This window comes from Choloepus didactylus, chromosome 18 (genome assembly GCF_015220235.1).
Source record: "Choloepus didactylus isolate mChoDid1 chromosome 18, mChoDid1.pri, whole genome shotgun sequence".
Taxonomy (NCBI): Eukaryota; Metazoa; Chordata; class Mammalia; order Pilosa; family Megalonychidae; genus Choloepus; species Choloepus didactylus.
This window is the reverse complement of record NC_051324.1, coordinates 12,300,803-12,324,888: the sequence shown is the minus strand read 5'-3', so window position 1 is coordinate 12,324,888 and position 24,086 is coordinate 12,300,803. Positions and strand designations below refer to the sequence as shown.

At 37.7% G+C, this 24,086-nt stretch overlaps 1 protein-coding gene across 2 annotated transcripts in view; it reads left to right on the top strand.

Annotated features, from left to right (window-relative positions):
• NUP88 (nucleoporin 88) overlaps positions 1 to 24,086 on the top strand; it is a 76,349-nt gene that overhangs the window by 12,621 nt on the left and 39,642 nt on the right. For both annotated transcript variants that reach the window (XR_005212592.1, XM_037808318.1), the window contains exons 4-7: positions 10,191 to 10,277; positions 12,628 to 12,804; positions 16,061 to 16,247; positions 17,192 to 17,339. Coding sequence is in view for 1 of the 2 variants with exons in the window: in XM_037808318.1 (XP_037664246.1) it covers positions 10,191 to 10,277; positions 12,628 to 12,804; positions 16,061 to 16,247; positions 17,192 to 17,339 (599 nt within the window). In the remaining variant the exon portion in view is untranslated. The remainder of the gene's footprint in view (positions 1 to 10,190; positions 10,278 to 12,627; positions 12,805 to 16,060; positions 16,248 to 17,191; positions 17,340 to 24,086) is intronic.

The following is a 24,086-nucleotide window of genomic DNA, read 5'->3' as shown; positions in this document are numbered from 1 at the left end:
ATTTATATTGTGTAGAAGCTTTGGGAAGTTTTCCTCAACAATTTCTTTGAATACTGTTTCTAGACCTTTACCCTTCTCTTCCCCTTCTGGGACACCAGTGAGTCTTACATTTGGATGTTTTATTTTATCTGTCATGTTCCTGAGATCCATTTCGATTTTTTTCCCCATTCTTTCTTTTGTTCTTTCATTTTTCATCTGTGGCCCTTGAGGTCACTGTTTCGTTGTTCAGCTTCCTCTAGTCTTGTACTATGAGTATCCAGAATCTTAATTTGGTCAACAGTTCTTTTATTTCCAAAGATCATCTATTTTTTTATTTACTCTTGCAATTTCTTCTTTATGCTCTTCTAGGGTCTTCTTCATGTCCTTTATATTCTGTGCCATGCTCTCATTGTTTGTCTTTAGTTCTTTGATTAATTGCTCCAAGTACTGTGTGTCCTCTGATCTTTTGATTTGGGTGTTTGGGTTTGGGTTATCCATATCATCTGGTTTTTCCATATGCTTTAAAATTTTCTGTTGTTTTTGGCCTCTTGGCATTTGTTTTACTTGATAGTGTTCTTTTAGGATATGTAGGATTATTCAAAAACTAATCTCTGATTTGTCAGGTCTACAGCTTGGTGGCATACACTTTCTCTAACTAACCAGCAGATGGTGTCTGCGAGTCACCTATTCCCCTCAAGTCAGTTCTCCCCAACTTTGTCTTTGTGGTGTGTGGGGGTCTGATTTTTGTGGGTTCCAATTGGTGCACCAGTTTTGCATGTGTAGTTGGTGCTGTCCACCCTGAATGTGGGGTGTGTGTCTGAGCAGTTAGGGAGGGAGGGCAGCTTTAATAATCAATCCTCCCAGGTGTTCCTGGAGATTCAAGGCTGTTCCAAGAGTCTAAACCTTTATTTCAGTCTCACTACAGATTATCTTTGCCGCTGACTCACAAGTCCTTGGTATTGGCATATGGTCCCTGGGATTTCCAAGTGGGTCCCTCTTCCAAGCCGTATCCTTCTAGGGCCTCTGCTGAGGGAAGGCTGTGGTACATCACAAGTGTGCGCTGTCCCTCAAGGGAAGTCCTGGGCTGTCGGGCCATGTAGGGGTATTCCCAGCCTGCTGTTAGGATGGCTGTATGGGGTGTGTTAATCTCCCCCTTTTCACACAGCTCCGCTTTCCCAGCTCCGGGACAGTTAGCTGTGGGTGCACAAAAGACTATTGTCCATGCCCAGTATTGTAGCATGTTATGTGTGTTGCTGGAAACACTTCCTGTCACACTGGGTTTTTTGGCGCGGCTCTAGGCTGTGGCGCCAGTGCCAGGCAGAAGCGTTCCCAGCCTGCCGGGAAGATGGCTGCAAGGGGCATGGTTATTTTCCCCTTTTGGCTCACCTCTGCCTTCCTTGCTCTGAGACAGTTAGCAGCAGGTGCGTGAAAGGCTATCTTCTATGCCAGATATTGAGGCATTCACACAGCCGGTTCCTGCCACACTTCACTGTGTGGTTGTTGCTGCTGTATCTGCAGCCGCTTTTGGGTTTTTTAAAAAAGAACTAGTCCACTTCCAAACGCCAACCCACAGTATCCCCACACCACAGTGTGGCTGCCAGATATTCAGCAGGCTTACTCACTCGTTTCGGAACGCAGACTCTCAGTTTCACCAAATGCACGGTCCCTGTGGATTTAGCAGACCTTGTCCAGCTGGTGCATTGCTGGAACTGGTGTTTTGGTTCACTTTCTGGCTTTTATCCAGTATTTTTCACGGAGGTGTTTTTTTGCCCTGTCTCTCCTAACTGCTGTCTTAGGTTCTCTGATTTCAATATTTTTAAATTATTGAGACTTGTTTTGTTACCTAATGTGGTCTGTGGACTGTGATCCATGTGCACTGGAGAAGAATGTGTATTCTGCTTTCGTTGGGTAAAGTGTTCTATACATGTCTATTAGATCTTGTTGGTTTATGTTATCATTCAAGTCTTCTATTTCTTTATTTATCTGTCTAGATGTTCTGTCCATTGTTGAAAGTGGTGTATTGAAATCTGCTACTGTTAATGCAAAACCAGATATCTAATTCTCTCTTCAGCTCAACGTTTGCTTTATATATCTTGGGTCTCTGCCAGTAGGTGCATGTATATTTATAATTGTTATATCTTTTTATTGAATTGATGCTTATATCAGTATATGGTGTCCTTCTTTGTTCCTTGTAATAGTTTTTACTTAAAGTCTATTTTATCTGATACTAGTACATACTCCAGCTCTCATTTGTTTACTATTTGCATGGTATATATTTTCCATCCAGCTCTCATTTGTTTACTATTTGCATGGTATATATTTTCCATCCTTTCACTTTTAATCTACTTTTGTCTTTGAATTTAAGTTGAGTCTCTTGTGAACAGCACATGGTTGTGCCATGCCTTTTTATCCATTCTGCCAGTCTCTGCCTTTTGACTGGAGAGTTCAATCTATTTACATTTTAAGTAACTACTCATAATGCGGTACTTGGATCTGCCATTTTGCTGTTTGGGTATTTGTAAGTCTTATATCTTTTCTGTCCCTCAGTTCTTCCATTACTGTTAACTTTCATATTTATTTGATTTTTTTATGGTGAAACTTTTCAATTCCATTCTGATTTCCCTCTGTGTATTTTCAGTTATTTTCTTTGTAGTTACCATGGAGCTTAAATTTAACATCATAAATCTATAACAATGTTGTTTGATTTAATACCAACTTAACTTTAATAGCATATACATACTATGCCCCATGCCTCCCCATCCCCCCACCTCTGTTGTTCTTGTCACAAATTATATCTTTATACATGTGGGTCCAAAACTTTATCCATTTGCTTTTTTGATCCTGTAAAAAGTGCAGTTATATACCAAAAATACAATACAGTAGTACTGGTGTTTATAATTTATCCATATGTTCCCTTTACTGGAGATCTTTATTTCTTTATGCTGCTTCATACTACCTAGTGCCCTTCCCTTCAATCTGAAATATTCCCTTTACCATTGCTTATAGGGCAGGTCTAGTCGTGATAAACTCCCTCAGTTTTGTTTATCTGGAAAAGTCTTGATTTCTCCCTCTTTTTATTGAAAGTTTCCCAGGATATAAAATTCTTTGTAGTCAGTTTTTGGTTGTTTTTTTTGTTTGTTTTTTAGTCAGTTTTTGGTTGTTTTTTTTGTTTGTTTGTTTTTGTTTTTTTTTTTTTTTTAAGCTCTTTAAATATTTCATTACACTGCCTCTTTGCCTCCATGGTTTCTGATGAAAAATTGGCACTTAATCCTAGTGGGGCTCCCCTTTATATGACCTATTGCTTCTCTCTTGCAGCTTTCATGTTTCTCTCTTTGCCTTTGGCATTCAGCAGTTTGCTAATAATGTATCTGGGTTTTGGATCTTTTTGGGTTTACCCTGTTTGGGGCTCACTGCACTTCTTGAATGTGTATATTCACATCTTTCTTTAAATTTGAGAAATTTTTTGCCAGTATTTCTTTGAGTATTCCTTCTGCCTCTTTCTTCCTTTCTTCCTTTCTTTCCTTTCTTTCTTTACTTTCTTTTCTTTCTTTCTTTTCTTTCTTTTACTCTGGGACTCCCATATGGGTATATTGGTATGCTTGATGGTGTCTCACAGGTCTCTGAGGTTCTGTTCACTTTTCTTCATTCTTTTTTCTTTCTGCTCCTCAGCCTGAATCATTTTGTCTTATCTTTGAGTTCACTGATTCTTTCCTATACGAGCTTCAATCTGCTGTGGAATCCCTCTAGGGAATTTTTAATTTCAGTTATTGTGATCTTCAGATCTGTTTGATTCTTCTATATAATTTCTTTCTCTCTATTGATATTAGTATTTTAGTCCTTTATTGTTTTCTTGATATTCTTAGTTCTTTCTTGTGTTTTCCTTTAGCTCTTTGAGCAAATTAGAGATCCTTTTTTTTTTCCTTTGGTATTTTCAAAGTCTGGACTTCTTCATTGTTCCTGATGCTTTATCTTCCTTTGGATGGGCTATCATTTCTTGTTTCTTTGTCTTGTAATCTTTTGTTGTACACTATATATTTTAATATTTTATTGTGTTAGCTCTAGAATTAATCCCTCAGCTATCTGTTTCTTAAGTTTGTATCCAGCTAGTAATATGACAGAGATTTTCTTGAGTTCCAGGAGTAACAAAAACAAACAAACCGAAGAAGAGGACACCTTTCACAGTCTTTGCCAGTTTTCTCTGTGTTGGCTGGTGTTCTATTTCAGAGCTTAGTCCCCCTGCCAAGAAGATTAGCCCAAGGTGAATGTGCAGGATCCTCTCCATTTGTTTCTGAGTATGCATCTTTTCCTGGGCATGTGCTCCTGGCCTTAGGAATTCCCCATTGTGGGACTCTCTATTCCCCCTTTTCTCCTTAAAATATAGCCTTTCTCTTCTTCCAGAGTGCTCTGTTGCATGCCTTAAAGCCGGTAATCCTTTGCCCCATGTCCATTTTTTGTTTTTGTTTTGTTTTTTTAATTGTTTCTTACACGTATTTAGCTGCACGGTGCTTCTATGTTAAGGTAGGTTCTGGGGTAGCAAGCTAGGGAGGAATGTCCTGGTTCAGTCCTTCAAGCTGCTACCAGATAGATTATCACAGACATTCTTGTACCCAAGTATGCACATGGGGGTTACTCTGTATCCTACAGAACCATATCACGGTCCCATGCTGAGAAAGCAAGTTGGCTCCACTCCAAGCTGGAGAGGAAGTGGAAGAAGGTCTAGCAAGGATGTCACAAGCTTTTCTTACTGTTTATGTATATATATGTGGATATATATACACACATGTTTATATATATACATATATGTACACACATATATATGTATGTGTGTTTTTAAGAGAATTTGTAGGTTTACAGAAAGATCATGCAGAGTTCCCATATACCTTCTTCTCACACACAGTTTTCCCTATTTTAACGTTTTTCATCAGTATGGTACCTTTGTTAAATTGATGAAACAATATTATAATTATGCTGTTAGTATAGCTCATAGTTTACATTAGGGTTCATTCTTTGTGTTGTACACTTCTGTGTTTTTTTTTTTCTGATAATGTATATACAATGTAAAATTTCCCATTTTATCCACTTTCAAATATGCAATTAGTAGTTTTACTTACATTCACAGAGTTGTCCCTCCACCATCATCATCATCATCTATTGCCAAAACTTTTCTGTAACCCGAGAAACTCAGTGCTAATTAAACATTATCTCCCCATTCCACACCCCCACCTAATCCCTAAACCTGTATTCTAGTTTCTGGCTTTATGCACTTGCATATTCTACTTATTTCACATAAGTGACACCATACAATATTGGTCCTTTTGTCTGGCTTATTGCACACAACAGAATGTCTTCAGGGTTCATCTATGTTGAAGCATGCATCAGAACCTTATTTCTTTTTATGGCCAAATAATATTCCATTGTATGTATATACCAATATTTTAGTTTTCTTGTTCCTAAAACAAATACCATACAATGGTTTGGCTTAAACAATGGGAATTTATTGACTCAACTATTTTGACACTAGGAGAAATCCAAAATCAAGGCATCAGCAAGGCCATGCTTTCTCCCCACAGACTGGCTTTCTGGGGCTGGCTGCCAGCAATCCTTGGTCCCTGGCTTTTCTGTCATCTGGCAATGTATGTGGCAGTGTCTTCTTTCTCTTTGGGTTCTGTTGACTTCCAGTTTCTGACTGCCCTCCATGGCTTCTCTGTCTCTGACTGAATTTCATTCTGCTTTTATAAAGGACACCAGTAATCCAAATTAAAGTTCAACCTGATTCAGTTAGACCACACCTTAATGGAAGTAACATCTTCAGGAGAGCCTATTTACATTGGGTTCACATCCACAGGACTAGAGGTTAAGACCTGAACATTTCTTTTGTGGGGGACATGATTCAGTCCCCAACATTTTTTCTCTTCTTTGTGTCGATGGACACCGGGGTGGCTTTCACCTTTTGGATTTTGTGAATATTGCTGCAAATAATGTGCAAATATCTGTTGTAGTCCCTGCTTTCAGTGTTTTGGGGTATATACCTAGAAACCTGGAAGTGGGATCGTCAGGTCATATTCTTATTCTATGCTTAACTTTCTGAGGAACCATCAAACTGTTTTCTACAGCAGCTGTACCATTTGATACTCCTACTAACAATGTACAAGTGTTCCTGTTTCTCCCCATCTTTGTCAGCCCTTGTTATTTTCCATTGTTTTAATGGTAGCTGTACTAATGTTTGTGAAATAGCATCTCATTGTGGGGTTTTTTTGTTTTGTTTTTTTTGTTTTTTTTAAATGCAATTTTATTGAGATACAGTCACATAACATACAGATGATCCAAAGTATACAGTCAGTGGCTCACAGTATCATCACATAGTTGTGCATAAATCCCCATGGTCAAATTTAGAACATTTTCCTTACTCCAGAAAAGAAATAAAAATAAAAAAGAAAACTCAAATCCTCCCATACCCCTTATCCACCCCCCACCCCCCATTATTGATCTGTAGTATTGGTGTGGTACATTTGTTAACTGTTGATGAAAGAGTATTAAAATACTACCATTAACTATAGTCCACATTTTGAAATAGGTACATTTTCCCCCATATATCCCTCTATTATTAACTCCTTGTAATAATGTCATATATTTGCTCTAGTTCATGAAAGAACTTTTATATATTTGTACAGTTAGTCACAGACACTGTCTACCACAAGATTCACTGTGTTACGCATTCCTATGTTTTAACCTCCAACTTCCCTTCTGGTCACATACATGACTCTAAACCTCCCCCTTCCACCACATTCACACACCATTCAGCACTGTTAACTTATTCTCACAATAACATACTACCGTCACCACTGTCCATTTCCAAATGTTTAAGTTCAAGCTAAACATTCTGCACATGTTTAGCAACCATTCCCCATTCTTTAGCCTCATTCTATATCCTGATAGCCTATATTTTATGCCTGTGAGTTTACATATAATTAGTTCATATCAGTGAGATCACACAATATTTGTCCTTTTGTTTCTGACTTATTTCACTTAACATAATGTCCTCAAGGTTCATCCATGTTGTCACGTCCTTCAGGACGTCATTCCTTCTTACTGCTGAATAATATTCCATCATATGTATATACCACATTTTGTTTACACATTCATCTGTTGATGGACACTTGGGTTGTTTCTGTTTTTTGGCAATTGTGAATAATGCCGCAGTGTACATAGGCATGCAGGTGTCTATTTGTGTCCCTGCTTTTAGATCTTCTGAGTATATTCTGAGTTGCATGATTGCCAGATGGTAAGGCAACTCGTAGCTTCCTTTGGAACTGCCATACCATCCTTCACAGCAGCTGTACCATTTTACATTCACGTCAGCAGTGGATAAGTATTCTAATTTCTCCACATCCTCTCCAACACTTGTAGTTTCCTATTTGTTTAATAGCTTATTGTGGTTTTGATTTACATTTCCCTGTTGGCTAAGGACATTGAGTATCTTTTCATGTGTTTATTGGTTTTCCTGCCATTTTTAAGTTGTGTTTTCTTGACTGGTCATTCTCCTAATTATTACAACCTTCTGACTGTTTTCTGGAACTCGGAGGAATGTGTTCTGCCAGTTTTTCCTAGTTGTTCAAAGATTCTGTGGGAGAGTGCCTCACGCTGCTGTCTGGGTAGTCCAGGATTGACTATCTTGATCTCCTTTTTCGGAGATCCTCAGTTTCCAATCTGTAAAATAAGCAGTATTGATATGATGATTTCTAAAACCCCTTCTAAACTTGGCACTGTGTGATTAAATGCCCTAATTATGCAGGGATTTCTGTAACATTATCAACTCGCTTTCTGGATCTACATTATATAGAGATTATTGGGTGTACTCAACTCACACACCTCCATATTATTTTTTCTAATCACTGCTTTTAACTGTTCTACCACATCTTCCTTCTTTGATGAATGGTTGATCCCTTAGCAGTATCTTTTTTTTTTAATTCAGTTTTACTGAGGTATATTCACATACCATACAAGCATCCATGGTGTAAAGTCAACTCCTTAACAGTATCTTGAACACATCCCATACCTTTCTGGTTACTTTTAGTTGTTGAAACTTAGTGTGGTCCAGTTTACAACTCTGATCTCAAATCCACTTAAAACTGTATCATGGCCTGTCACAGGTCAGACCTCTGTTGTGAGTGAGCTGACATGAGTGGAGAAGGCACGGTCTGCTCTTTCTCTCTTCCTTCTTTCCCAGCACCTTGGGGTAAGAGGTGAGGATTGAGAAGGGGTCTGTTTCCTCCTTCCGCTGGTTCTAACTCCTTCAGCGTGGGAGTGGAGAGGGTTGGATAGGTGAGGCTGAGAACTTATCTATCTGGTTGTCTGTCAGTGAGGCTGAGGTACCCCTGATTTTCATTTACTCTAGGTTGATGTGTTGCTCTTGCCCTCTGTTGATGTGGGCAGTCTCTTCATAGTGTGTGTATATGTATTGGGGGGATAACGTTTAGCCTCTAGCTCCCTTCATCACTGAGGAGTTTTGTCTCCCTTTGGCTCCTGTCAGCTATCTGTGCCCTGAACCCTCTCATAAGGTAGAGTATCCCTTAACTTGATATCTCCTACCTTCTAACCTAACCTTCGTGGTCTTTCCTGTGGAGCCAGGGTAACTGCCAAGGTCTTCTTCTATGTCTTCCAAGGGCCACAGAGAATTAGGCATACTATACCAGTCCTTTCTTGTACAAGCCTGCTTCCTTCAGAAATTTCCATATTCAGAAGTAGATACCATGTAGTATCCACATGCCTCCAAACCTAGAATGTGACCTATAGGTTTGCCCAAGAATTCCTACACCTTGATAGCTGTAGGTTTCTGCAACACGTCTAGCATTCAGCTAGAAAGTGAGACACCAATTTCCCCTTATTTCAGGAACTCCTAAAACTGGCTGAGTGAATCTATGGGAGCCTTCCTTGGATACCCACTTTTCTTTGGAGTTGCAGGTAAAGAGAGAGGGGAGGGAATACCTTCCCATTACAAACATTGTTCTCTACTCCTACAGTTCTTGATACCTGCTCTCTTCTTAGTCTTCCTGTTATATATGCTGGAAAAAAAGATTGTGGGGAGATAACATACCTCTAGTTCTACTTCAGCATAAACTTAAGGGAAGTATCTGGCCTCGTTTACCAAAGGCTTTTTAAAAATTAATGTGGTATTAAAACTTCTCTTTTCTTCAGCTTTGGACCCTGTTGACAGTTTGAAGGCAATAGGAAATTCACACTCAAGGCCCTGTATGCTTACTTTTTCTTTCCCTATTCCCTGACACAGTATTACCATTTAGGTCTTATTTTTTGAGAGTAGGGCTCATGATGTATACTTTTGTTTATTCTAAAGTTTGTAATGCTGGTCGATTTCTAGGAAGACTGCAATGAATATATATGTTCAGTCTGATCAAGTATCATTTAAAAAACATTCATTAAATACTTATGTGGCATTTTACTGATAATGGAACAAACCAAATTTTAAAACTTTTTAGTGGGGTCAGACGTAAGTGATTAATTTGGTAAAGACTTTATAAGGGACATTGGCTTTCTAATATTAATATTACTGGCCTTTTGAAAATTCTCTCCTCCTATCAGTAGCCATATATGTTGTGGAAATTGTGTTATTTTAAATTCAAATGATTTGGATAAAAAAATTTTTTTTCAGTTGTACACTTTCCCTTTGAGAAACTGGGGATGTCATGATGTCAGGTCTTTATATAATAAAAATATGTATAGACTTAAGGCTAAATGTCACTGCCAGCCAGTTGATATATAAAGGAGAGTAAGACATGGTTCCTTCTCTGATTGGATTTGATGTCTTATAGGCAGAGATAGATAGGCATAATTGAAGGGAAGCTGGTAAGCTTAGGGGCACTAGTAAGATGACTAGATAGCGTGAGTATGGCCTTGAATATGGTAAGAGTTAGGATGGAATAGGTGGAGTGCAATGCTATGGATCAGACTGATAACAGCTTTTGGTAATGATAGAGACTATTTCTTCAGGTCCCAAAGAAGCCTCCCTTATGTGTTGTTGAAGAACAAATAAAGTAGTCTCTTTTGTCAGTGACAATAAGGTCTTTGGCAAAGAAATGATTGTGATAATTGGTAGGAAAAGTCTCCAGTAGGAACTAACTAGACAGAGAAAAGGGGGCCATTTTGGGAATGAAAGAGGATTTTAAGTGCTGTTTTTCTTTTCTCTTGAATGCTAGAATTTATTCTCTTCGTGAGCCCCAGACCCCTGCTAAGGTGATTGTACTTTCAGAAACAGAAGAGGAAAGTATAATACTCAGTAAAGGGTAAGTTTTTATTTGTGTCATGAAATTTTTTAAAGCTAAGTTATTGAGATTATAAATGCAATTATAACAGATAGCAAGGTTTTCCAGAGGTGGCTTTTGCATGCTTTTAGTAATGTGAGAAATAAACCAAAGTAGGCAGTGTGCCAAGAGTAACAAGAAGTTACACATCTGAATGTCACTATAACTACTAGCTTGATCTGTCTTCAAGAAAGTTCTAAAATGTGAGTAGCTGAAACTGATTCCCTGTTGTGACGTGGATAAGAGAATAAATTATAAAACCGCAGAATTCCAAAAAATGTAACAGATGTGAGTGTTGGGCTGGAGGCCTGCCAGCTGCTCACTCAGTGGGCTAAGGAATTCCTGAACTCCCAGACCAGCATCTAGTATCCCCAAACCTGAAGTGGAACATAGCCCTTCTGATTCTCCTGTGACCTTGGCTTCATTTATGTTTTCTTACTCCCTGCAGGGACAAGTTCCTGACTACTTTAGCTACTAACAGAATCATCCTTTGAACTTAAAAACCCTGTTCCTCTGGTCTCCTGATGAGTCTTTCTGGTTATTACCTCACATTCACAGTGTGTGCATGTAGAATGAAGCTTTTAGTAGCAATATTTCTGGAATTTCCATTTAGCCTCTCATGTTTCCATGGTGGTCATATTTAAGATTCTTGTTTATTTTTGTTATTCTAACCTTTAATCCTTTGAATATTTGATATGTAGCTATTCTGTATTTGACAGTTTCCATATCTGAAGTCCTTGGCGGGATGCTGGTGGTGGGATGTCCTAAATCTGTATTTGTTGTTTCTCCTGACTGAATAATGGTGGCTTGCTTCCTCCCTGTGATTGTTGATCTCTAATTGTGAACCTTTATTTATTTATTTAATCTTAATATTTGGATATATTGAGAGCCTGAATTGGAGGTATGTTGCTGCAAAGAGGATTTTTATCTGCTTCTGTTGGGAGCCATGGGTTGTTACTGACCTAGGATCACAAGGATTCCCTTTGACGGTCCCAAAACTGAAATCTTCATTCAGATGATTTGAATGTCTTACAGCATCAGCTTCTTAAATGCTAATGCATCCCTTTCCACAGTGGGGAAATACCTACCTCTGGGAGTTGCCAAATCCTGTTCTTGAGTTAGGGCATTTTCTTCCCTGCAAAGTGTTTCCATAGCAAACCAACCTCCTTTTGACAGACGTATTGTCTGGATGGAGACGGGAACAAATGCAGTTATGAGAGCTTTGGCTCTGGTGTCAGCACCCCTGGGTTCTAATCTCACCTCTGCCATTTGACACCTGTGGCATCTGGGAAAGTTATTCAATTGCACTAAGCCTCATTTCCATGACTATAAAATGGGGGTAATAACAGTGTTTATTTCTTAAGATTATTGTACAGAATAAATGAGATAATGCATATAAAATGCTTACCATGGGGCTTGGCACAAAGTAAATACCATTAATTGTTATCTACTATCATTATTAGATATATTACTCTATTTATTAAGTTTCAGTCAAAATATTTAATATTTAAGTATAAATCAGACCATTCCACTTCCCTGCTCTCCACACCCTATTCATTTCCCAGAGTTTTTACCATGACCTACAAAGGCCTACTGGACTTGGACTCCCTCTCCAGCTTCATTCCTTCCATTGTACCCTGGCACTCTGAGTTGTAGACACCTTGGCTTCCTTGCCATTCCTCAGACACATCAAGCATCTTCCTACCTTGGAGCCTTTGCATTTGTTCCTCCCTCTGCTTCAACTGCTCCTTCCCCAGATAACTACAAGACTTGCTCCCTTATTTCCTTCAGATCTTTGTTCAGGTAGCACGATACCAGAATCCTTCCCTGATCACCCAGTCTAAATTAGCACCATCACTACTTTCTTAACCTATTTTGTTTTCCTTTGTAACACCATTTTCTGGTATTATGTATTTATTTGTGTTTTTGTTTATTGTCCCTCTGTCTAGAGACCAGGGCATTTGTTTAATTCACTGATACATTCCCAGCACTTAGACTAATGTCTGGCACAGAGAAGGCGCACAGTAAATATTTGGGAAATAAGTGAATCCCATTGCTCAGAGATAACTATTGGTGATTTCATGTGTTTTTGTCCAGTTTCTTTTTTTGTGTGTTTATGCATATGTATATATTTATTTGTGTGTTTGTATCTTTAAATTATTTAAAATTGAAGGAGCACTGTGTAATTTTATGGCCTGTTTTTTCCACATAATTCTTTTAATCATAATTTTTTTTTGTCTTTTAACTCCCTTGGATACAAATTCCATACCCACTTTCTGTTACTGGACATTTGTTTTTTTCTCAACAAGTTGGTTTTTGAATCTCTTTCCAGAAGGGCATATACCGCATCTCTAGGAGAAACAGCCGTTGCATTTGACTTTGGGCCATTGGCAGCAGTTCCGAAGAATATATTTGGACAAAAAGGCAAAGATGAAGTGGTGGCATACCCACTGTATATCTTATATGAGAATGGGGAGACTTTCCTTACATATGTTAGTCTGTTACACAGGTAAGACAAGGTGGTAATCCATCTGTAATAAAAAACCCAGCTTGTGCTCTAGTATAGATTGTCATGGTTTGACTTGGGATCCATATTTTTGAGTATGAAGTGTTATGGCCTTTTGATGTTTGGCTTGCAAAATTTGGAAATATAATTGATACAGATGATTTTGACCTTTTGTTTTTGTTTGGGTAAGTTCTGTAGAATTCCTGGATAATCACTTAAGATAGGACTGGATTTGCATTCACAAAGTCAAGTCAACCAAAAAAATATACATTGTGTATCTTCTATGTACAAGGCACCCTGGGGATGATAACATGTTTGTTTATCCCCAGGGTGCCTTGTACATAGAAGATATCTGGTATCTTATGTCCCAATTGTAGGGGAAAGACATATATACACATCAAAAGATAACCATACCCTGTTAGTATAATAACCCGGGGCGGGGGAGGGGAGAATATTCTGGATGAAGAAGTTAAGGAAGTTTTCATAGAGAAGAATGGAAATCTTGAGGGACTTAAAGGTCTAATGCAGAATCAAATGAAGCATCAAGGAAGGATAAGACCATTTCAGTCACAAGGGTAGCATAGTATATGAAAATGAGCAAGTGCAAGTGTTCAATGATTAGACAGTTTGTGCTATAGCAGAGGATTCATATGTGTGTGGGGGGGGGCATTAAATGATAAAGCTACAAGCATTGGCCCAGGAAAAATGTGATGTTAAGACCTGGTTAAGGAGTTTGGTGTCTATTCTGTAGGCAATAGGAAGCCAGTGATGGTTTCTGAGCAGAAGGGTAAAGCAATTACTTAGGGAAGGGACTGGGGCAGAGAGATTTTTTAAGAAGCTGTGGCACATTTGAGCTTAGAATCTATGAGAGTTTGAACTAGGGTGGCGGTAATGCAAAGGGAGAACCAAACATAATAAATACTACAAAGAAAGACCAATAATACTGACTTAATGTTTGGACAAGAGAATGAGTCATTATCAGAAAAATTTGGGTCAGGAAGGGCAGCTAATAGGGGGATGATATATTTTTTACAAATGGTTAATTTGAGGTAGTATTGGACCAATAAGGTGGAAATATTCCATGGACAGTTGGAAATACAGGACTGGAGAGAAGATGAAAATAAAGGTAGAAAAATGAGAATCGCCTGTCATGGTGAGAGTGTCAATAGAGGATAAGAATTTTGGGAAAGTTTATAACTAGAGAGGCAGAAGGTCAAGGGCTGATCATTGGAGTTTATTCACTTTTAAGTCAATTCAGCAGATACTTATTCAGGACCCACCAGCTGGTAGAAGACGGGAATACAAGATTGAAGGCCTGGCCCCTGCACTTGAGTGGTGGGTTCCTAGCTACGGAGGGTATATGTCCAAATAGTAACTAGAGTACAGAGTGATGTGCTGAAGGCATCACAGGACACTATGGGAGTGTGATGGAGTAAATGCCTAGGCCTGTATATTTTGGAGAGACAGTAATACACAGGCTTGGACCTTAAGGGTTCACTAGGCAGAAAAGGAAGAAGTGCTTCCAAGGAGAGAGAAGAAAGTAGGCAAATGATAAAGATAAGAAAGATGAAAGAGCTTGACAGATTGCAGAATAGGGAGAATTTACTATAGAGTATGTATATTCTCCTTGACAGAAATATTCTCTGCCTTTCATGTGTTATCTCTTTCCTAAGGCGAATATTATACCTTCTTGACCCTTTCTGCCCCTACCATCTGGTGTTCATTTGTCTACAACATGATTTGTCTACATTTGTCTAGCGCAAAACACAGAAGTCGTTACTGGTTATCTCTCCTCCTTCCTCTCATGTCCAGTCAGTGTTAAATTTGTTGATTTTACATACAAATTTCTTGAATGTAAGCATCTGTTTCCCCATTCCCTCATTCCTGCTTCAGAACCTCGTCATTTTTTGCCTAGATTATTCTTATAAACTTTTTTCTCTGAATCCACTTTTGTCTTCTCCATGTCATCTTCACTACTACAGATTGATCTTTTTAAAATGAAGCTCTATCTATGTCTTGATTTAAAACCTCTAGTGATTCACAGTCACATGGCAGATAGAGCCTGAGCACCTTACGTGGCATTCAAGACCATCTGTTTCATACAGTAGTCCTCGGAAATCTAACTACTTTCCTATCGCTTTACACCTTGTACTTGGGCTCCCATCATACTAAATTAAGTTTCCTTCCTATTAGTTCCCTGTCTTTCATGCCCCCAGGACTTTGCATATGTGGTTCTTCAACTTGAAATGTTCACCATTTCCCATAATTCATTCTTTTCTCATTTAACTTACTTATTTTCGAAGCCTTTCCTACCCACCTCACTTTCTTTTCTGTGTTTCTTTGTACTCTGTAAATCCTTATATTGTTACACTTACCACATAGTATAATAATCCTATTAAACTGTCAGGTCTTTGGGAGTGTTATCTAGGACTCACTATATGCATTTGTCTAATCAAATCAAATATTTGGGTCTGAAGCCCTGAAGAAAAGCTGTATTTCTGAAGAAAAGATTTGGGAGTCATAAGGATATAGGTAGTGGTTAAAACTAGGCAAATTTTAATATGCTTTCATGGAAGTGTGTATTTTGAAAAGAGTAGAAGGCTTACAACAAAACCCTGGAGAACACCAATATTTAAGAGACAGAAATTAGAAAAGGACATTAGAAATGTGTGTTCAGAGAGGAAAGAAGAAAGAACTAGGAGAAAGAATTTTACAAGGTGTTAAGGGTGTCAAGATACAAAAATTATTAACCAGTGACAAATGCAGCAGAAGGTCATGTAAGTGCCTTTTGGATTTAGCAACTAGAATCTCTTTGTTGTCCTTTGCCAGGGTACCTTCAGTAGAGTGGTGGAGGCATAAACCATAGTAAGTTTCAGGCAGGGTTTCTCAGCCTTGGCACTATTGATATTTTGGGCTGAATAATTCTTTGTCGTGGGGGGCTGTCCTGTGAGGGGATGTTTAGCAGCATTCCTGGCTTCTACCAACCAGATGCCAGTTAACCACCCCCACTCTGTTGTGATTGCCAAAATTGTGTACAGTCATTGCCACATGTCCCCTGGGGAGCAAAATCATCCTGGAGGAGAACCGCTGCAGTGTGATTAGGAAAGTGAGAAAGTAGGACATTGGAATATACTACATTTCTAATGAGGCAGAAGGTACATTTCATAAGAAGAAAACAAAGTCAAAGAATTGTTTTAAGTGATGTGCATGGTTATCTTCTGTCAACATTTCCCAAAATGTGTTTTCACTCTTTCTTTAGCCCTGGGAATCTTGGAAAGCTGTTAGGACCATTACCCATGCATCCTGCAGCTGAAGATAACTATGGTTATGATGCTTGTAATATACTCTGCTTACCCTGTATCCCCAACATCTTAGTGATCGCTACTGAATCAGGAATGCTGTATCACTGTGTTGTGCTAGAAGGGGAAGAAGAAGATGACCAAACAGTAAGTGCAGGCTGGCATGGGTATATTTTCTATCTTCAACTCCTGGTAAAGTTTCTGGCCCAGTATGGATGCTTATTTTATAAGGAATTTTGCCTGTATCTGACACATCAGATATTTTGGAAATTAAATGCTTAAAAATAATTGAAGCCCACATAAAAATCTAAATGGAAAGAACCTAGAAGATTGCCCAGTTTGTTACATCAACCTGCTTCTTTCTTTCTGAACCCTATACTGCAATCTTTGGTGATAGAATAAAGAACCTTTGAATTGCTGAATTGGTTTTTCTCTAAATAAACTTGTTTGTTTACACTTTCTTAAAAGAGGAGAGAACTTTTTTCTCTCTTAAGTATAACAAAGCACTGCTAGAATAGGGGGTGGAATTAAGAATTTGAAAGCACTATTTGACCTTTTTTTTTTTTTTTTATTTTAAGAATGATAAATTTTATTGAGAAAAACCTTTGAGTAAAGAGATGCAGATGTTGTCACTGACTCCCTAGAAATTAAAATGAGGATTTTTTTAAAGAATGTAGGTGGGAGATTTTACACAAATAAATAATTTTGTATTATACAGGGAATATTAAAGATATGTAACTCATTATCATAAAAATTTACAGGCTGAAAATACAGTTAGACTCAAGAAATTAGGTATATTCCTAAGATATTAATTACAACAAAATATAATGTTAAGTAGATATGTTTTGAGTTGAGATTGTGACCTTTTGAAGAGATCCTCCAATAAGAACTGCCCTGATGACATTGTTAGTATATATATGAGTATGATTTAATGTAGGATAAAGCATGGAAGAAAAAGTAGATTATGTATATTCATTAGAGAAATCTGACACAGCATTTTTTTTGCTTCTGTTTTAAGTTGTGTACATTTTCAAATGAACATGAATGACCAAAAATACAATGCCCTTTTTTTTTTTTTTTTTTTTTTTAAGTCAGAAAAGTCCTGGGATTCCAGGACCGACCTCATTCCTTCTTTGTATGTGTTTGAATGCGTTGAGTTGGAGCTTGCTCTAAAACTGGCATCTGGAGAGGATGAACCCTTTGATTCTGACTTTGCTTGTCCAATCAAACTTCACAGAGGTAAGATATTCACCAAATTAAATTAAATCCTTTTATCCCATTATATTTATACTAAGACTATTACAGACTCTTCCCATATAATTTAATTTGTTTTGTGGTTCCAGTGGTTAAAAAGTTGATTGGGTTCTTTTGGTCTTGTAGTCACTCTATTACACTTTAGGTCTAAAACAGCATGAGCAAATTTCCTGAGTTTTAAAATAGTAGCCTTCAGCCTGGATCCACCCATGTTTATAATAGTGGATTTTTCTTGGTCCTAATCAAAAGTGAACTTAATGATTCAAATGTATACTTAAATCTATGCAAGCTTTAAATAAACTGTAAAAATATCTTTTAAAATAAAATCTGATTTTAAGATACCTTTTTTTTCTCCTAAGGTGACCACTTTGTTTTTTTATTTTTTTTTTTTTTAGAGAAGTTGTAGGTTTACAGAAAAATTATGCAGAAAATATAGTTCCCAGATACCGCCACACAGTTTTCCCTATTATTAACACTTTGTATTAGTGTAGTACCTTTGTTACAATTAATGAAAGAATGTTATAATTATACTATTAACTGTAGTCCCTAGTTTATTAGAGTTCACTGTGTTATACAATCTTATGGGTTTTTTTTTCTTTTTTTAATTTTTATTCTGGTAACAAAAATGTAAAATTTCCCTTTTGACCACATTCAAAAATGTGATTCATTGATGTTGACTTCAAATTGTTCTACCATGACCACCATCTATTACCAAACTTTTCCATCGTCTGAAATAAAAACTCATGTCAGTTAAGCATTAACTCATACCCTGCCCCTTCCCTGGCCCCTGGTAACATGTGCTCTAGTTTTTGATTCTGTGAATTTGCTTATTATTAGTGAAATCCTGCAATATTTGTCCTTTTGCATCTGGCTTATTTCACTCAACATGATGTCTTCATGGTTCACCCCATGTAGTCGCATGTACCAGAACTTTATGACTGAATGATATTCCATTGTGTTTATATGCCATTTTTTATATCCTTCCATCTATTAATGGACACTTGGGTGGCTTCCAGCTCTGGCAGTTGTGAATAATTGTGCTATCAATATCAGTGTGAAAATACGAGCTTTTAGTTTTGTTGATTGTTTCATTTATCTCTGGTCTAATCTTTACTGTTTACTTCCTTCTAATAACCTTGGTTTTAGTTTGTTCTTATTCTAGTTTATTTAGGAATGAAGTAAGTTATTGATTTGTAATCTTTCTTCTTTTTTAATTAGGCATTTAGAGTTGCATCCTGTAAGTTTTTTGTTTTGTTTTGCTTACTGTGTTTTATTTTGTTATGCTTTTTAGTTGTTGGAGCCCATAAGTTTTGGTATTTTTTGTTTTAGTCTCAAGATATTTCCTAATTTCCCTTATGATTTCTTTCTGGCCCTATGGTTGTATAAGAGTATATTGTTTAATTTCCACATATGGATTTGATGGTTGGGTTTTCCATTTCTGCAAAGACAGCTGTTAGCATTTTAATTGTTACTGCATTGAATTTGAAAATCCCTTCTGGTAGAATTGAAATCTTAACAGACTTAGTCTTCCAATCCATGAACATGGAATGTCCTTCTCTTTATTTAGGTCTTTTTTGATTTCTTTCCGAAATGTTTTGTAGTTTTTCATATACAAGTCCTTAACATTCTTGGTTAAATTTATATCTAGATATTTGATTGTTTAGTTGCTATTGTAAATGAAATATTTTTCTTGGTTTCCTCTTCGGAGTGTTCATTACCATTGTATAGAAACACTACTGGTTTTTACTTGATTTTATACCCTGCTACTTTGTTGAATTCATTTATTAACTCGAGTAGCTTTATTGTGGACTTCTCAGGATTTTCTATATATAGGATCATGTCATCTACAAAGTGTGAAACTTCTTTTTCCTTCCCAATTTGGATGCCTTGTATTTCTTTTTCTTGCCTAGATGCTCTGCTGTAATTTCCTGTAAAATGTTGACCAGCACTGGTGACAGTGGACATCTTGTCTTGATCCTGATCTTAGAGGGAAGGATTCTAGTCTTTGAGTATAATGTTAGCTGTGGGATTTTTATATATGCTCTTTATCATGTTGAGGAAGTTTCCATCTATTCCTAGTTTGCTAAGTGTTTTTATCAAGAAGGGGTGTTGCATTTTTTCATGTCTTTCCCGCATCAATGGAGATTACCATGTAGTTTTTTTCCTTTGTTCTGTTAATGTCTTCTATTCCACTGATTGATCTTCTTCCATTGAACCATCCTTGCATAAGTGCAGTAAATCCCACTTGATCATTTGTATACAGGCATACCTCAGAGAAATTGAGGGTTCAGTTCCAGACCACTGCAATAAAGCAAATATTGCTATAAAGCGAGTCACACAAATTTTTGGTTTCCCAGTGCATATAAAGTTAGTTTATACCATAGTGTACTAAGTGTGCAGTAGCATTATGTCTAAATAAAAGAATGTGTATACCTTAATTAAAAAAGTACTTTATTTCTGAAAATGCTAACTATCATCTGAGCCTTCAGCGAATCTTAATCTCTTTGCTGGGGGAGGGATTTGCTTGATGTTGATGGCTGCTGACTGATCAGGGTGATTAGGTTGGTTGCTGAGGGTTGGCGTGGCAGTGGCAATTTCTTAAAATAAGACAACAATGAAATTGGCTGCACTGATTGACTCTTCCTTTCACGAAAGATTTCTCTGTAAAATGCAATGCTGTTTGATAGCATTTTACCCACAGTAGAATTTCTTTCAGAAATTGGAGCCAGTCCTCTGAAACCTTGCTTCTGCTTTGTCAATTAAGTTTCCTGAATATTCTAATCCTTTTTTGTCATTTCAACAGTCTTCACAGCATATTCACCAGGAGTAGATTCTATCTCCAGAAACCGCTTTCTTTGCTCATTCATAAAAAGCAACTCCTCATTCATTCAAGTTTTATCATGAGATTGCAGCAATTCAGTCATATTTTTAGACTCCACTTTTAATAATAGTTCTCTTGCTATTCTGCCATATCTACAGTTACGTCCTCCACTGAAGTCTTGATCCTTTCAAAGTCATAAGAGTTGGAATCAACTTCTTCCAAACTCCAGTTAATGTTAATATTTTGACCTCCTCCTGTGAATCACAAACATTCTTAATGGCATCTAGAATGGTGAATACTTTCCAGGAGGTTTTCTCTTTTCTTTGCCCAGATCCATCAGAGGAATCACTATCTGTGGCAGTTATAGCCTTATGAAATGTATTCCTTAAATAATAAGACCTCAAAGTCAAAATGACTCCTTCATCCATGGGCTTCAAAATGGATGTTGTGTTAGCAGGCATGAAAACAACAATCTCATTGTCACTCTCCATCAGAGCTCTTGGGTTACCAGGTGCATTGTCAATGAGCAGTAATATTTTGAAAGGAATCTTTTTTAATGAGCAGTAGATCTCAACAGTGGGCTTCAGATACCAATAAACCATGTTGTAAACAGATGTGCTGTCATCCAGGCTTTCTTCAATTTATAGAGCATATGTAGAGTAGATTTACCCTAATCCTTAAGGGCCCTAGGATTTTCAGAATGGTAAATGAGCACTGGCTTCAACTTAAAGTCACCAGCTGCATTAGCCTCTAACAAGAGTCAGCCTGTCCTTTGAAGTTTTGAAGCCAGGCATTGATTTCTCCTCTCTAGCTATGAATGTCCTAGATGGTGTCTTCTTCCAATAGAAGGTTGTTTCATCTGTTCAGTGTAGCCACCTTCATCAATTATCTTAGCTAGATCTTCTGGTTAACTTGATGCAGCTTCTACCTCAGCATTTACTGCCTCACCTTGCACTCTAATGTTATAGAGATGGCTTCTTTCCTTAAACCTCAGGAATCAAGTTCTGCTAGTCAAACTTTCTTCTGCAGCTTCTTCACCTCTCTCAGCTTTCATAGATTTGAAGAGATTTAAGGCCTTGCTCTGGATTAGGTTTTGGCTTAAGGCAATGCCGTGGCTGGTTTGATCTTCTATCCAGACCACTAAAGCTTTCTCCGTATCAGCAGTTACTGCTTTTTTTTTAATAATTTGTGTGCTCACTGGAGTAGCGTTTTTAATTTCCTGTAAGAATTATTCCTTTGCATTCACAATTTGGCTAACTGGTGCAAGAGGCCTAGCTAGCTTTTGCCCTATCTCAGCTGACAGCATGTCTTCCTCACTAAGCTTAAACATTTCTAGCTTTTAATTTATCAAAGTGAGAGACATGCAACTTGCCCTTTAATTTGGATACCCTGAGGCCATTGTAGGGTTATTAATTGGCCTAATTCCAATATTGATATGTCTCAGGGAATAGGGAGGCCCAAGGAGATAGAGAGAGACAGGGGCTGATCAGTGGAGCAGTCAGAAGACACATTTTATTGATGAAGGTTGCCATCTTATATGGATGCAGTTCATGGCACTGTAAAACAATTACAGTAGTAATGTCAAAACTCATAGATCACCATAACATCTAATAATAATGAAAAAGTTTAAAATATTGTGAGTATTACCAAAATGTGACAAAGAGACACAAAGTGAGCACTTGCTGTTGGAAAAAAAATGGCACCAATAGACTTACTTGATGTAGGGTTGTCACAAACCTTCAATTTGTAAAAAACGCAGTTCCCGAGAAGAGCAATAAAACAAAGTATCCCTGTATAATTCTTTTAATGTGCTGTAGGATTAAGAGTGCTGATATTTTATTCAGAGTTTTTACATCTATATTCATAATGCATATTGGTCTGTAATATTCTTTGCTTTTGGTATCTTTATGCAGCTTTGGTGTGAGGATGATGTTGGCCTGATAAAATGAGTTAGAGAGTGTTCCCTCCTCTTCAATTTTTTTAAGAGTTTGAGCAGAATTGGTGTTAATTCTTCTTGGGCTGTTTGGTAAAATTCACGAGTGCAGTCATCTGGTCCTGTGCTTTTCTTTGTTGGAGTTTTGTTTTGTTTTTTTTGTTTTTTTTTTTTTTTTTTTAATAATAATTTTATTGAGATATATTCACATACCACGCAGTCATACAAAACAAATTGTACTTTCGATTGTTTACAGTACCATTACATAGTTGTACATTCATCACCTAAATCAATCCCTGACACCTTCATCAGCACACACACAAAAATAACAAGAATAACAATCAGAGTGAAAAAGAGCAACTGAAGTAAAAAAGAACACTAGGTACCCTTGTCTGTTTGTCTGCCCCCCCTACTTTTCTACACATCCATCCATAAACTAGACAAAGTGGAGTTTGGTCCTTATGGCATTCCCAATCCCACTGTCACCCCTCATAAGCTACATTTTTATACAACTGTCTTCGAGATTCATGGGTTCTGGGTTGTAGTTTAATAGTTTCAGGTATCCACCACCAGCTACCCCCATTCTTTAGAACCTAAAAAAGGTTGTCTAAAGTGTGCGTAAGAGTGCCCACCAGAGTGATCTCTCGGCTCGTTTTGGAATCTCTCTGCCACTGAAGCTTATTTCATTTCCTTTCACATCCCCCTTTTAGTCAAGAAGATGTTCTCCATCCCACGATGCCGGGTCTACATTCCTCCCCGGGAGTCATATTCCACGTTGCCAGGGAGATTCACTTCCCTGGGTGTCTGATCCCACGTAGGGGGGAGGGCAGTGATTTCACCTTTCAAGTTGGCTTAGCCAGAGAGAGAGGGCCACATCTGAGCAACAAAGAGGCATTCAGGAGGAGACTCTTAGGCACAAATACAGGGAGGCCTAGCCTCTCCTTTGCAGCAACCGTCTTCCCAAGGGTAAAACTTATGGTAGAGGGCTCAACCCATCAAACCACCAGTCCCCTATGTCTGTGGTCATGTTAGCAACCATGGAGGTGGGGTAGGCGAATACCCCTGCATTCTCCACAGGCTCCTCAAGGGGGCACTACATCTTTTTTTTTTTTTTTCCTTGTTTGTCTTTTTTCTTTTTTTTTTTTTTTTTTTTTAACTTTCCCTTCTTTTTTCAAATCAACTGTATGAAAAAAAAAGTTAAAAAGAAAACAAACATACAATAAAAGAACATTTCAAAGAGACCATAGCAAGGGAGTAAGAAAAAGACAACTAACCTAAGATAACTGCTTAACTTCCAACATGTTCCTACTTTACCCCAAGAAAGTTACATAATATAGCAACATTTCAGTGAACTTGTTCCTACTACATCCATCAGAAATTAACAGACCATAGTCATTTCTGGGCATCCCCAGAACGTTAAATAGCTTATCTGTTCTTCTTGGATTATTGTTCCCCCTTCCTTAATTGCTCTCTACTGCTAGTTCCCCTACATTCTACATTATAAACCATTTGTTTTACATTTTTCAAAGTTCACATTAGTGGTAGCATATAATATTTCTCTTTTTGTGCCTGGCTTATTTCGCTCAGCATTATGTCTTCAAGGTTCATCCATGTTGTCATATGTTTCACCAGATCGTTCCTTCTTACTGCCGCGTAGTATTCCATCGTGTGTATATACCACATTTTATTTATCCACTCATCTGTTGAAGGACATTTGGGTTGTTTCCATCTCTTGGCAATTGTGAATAATGCTGCTATGAACATTGGCATGCAGATATCTGTTCGTGTCACTGCTTTCCGATCTTCCGGGTATATACCGAGAAGTGCAATCGCTGGATCGAATGGTAGCTCTATATCTAGTTTTCTAAGGAACTGCCAGACTGACTTCCAGAGTGGCTGAACCATTATACAGTCCCACCAACAATGAATAAGAGTTCCAATTTCTCCACATCCCCTCCAGCATTTGTAGTTTCCTGTT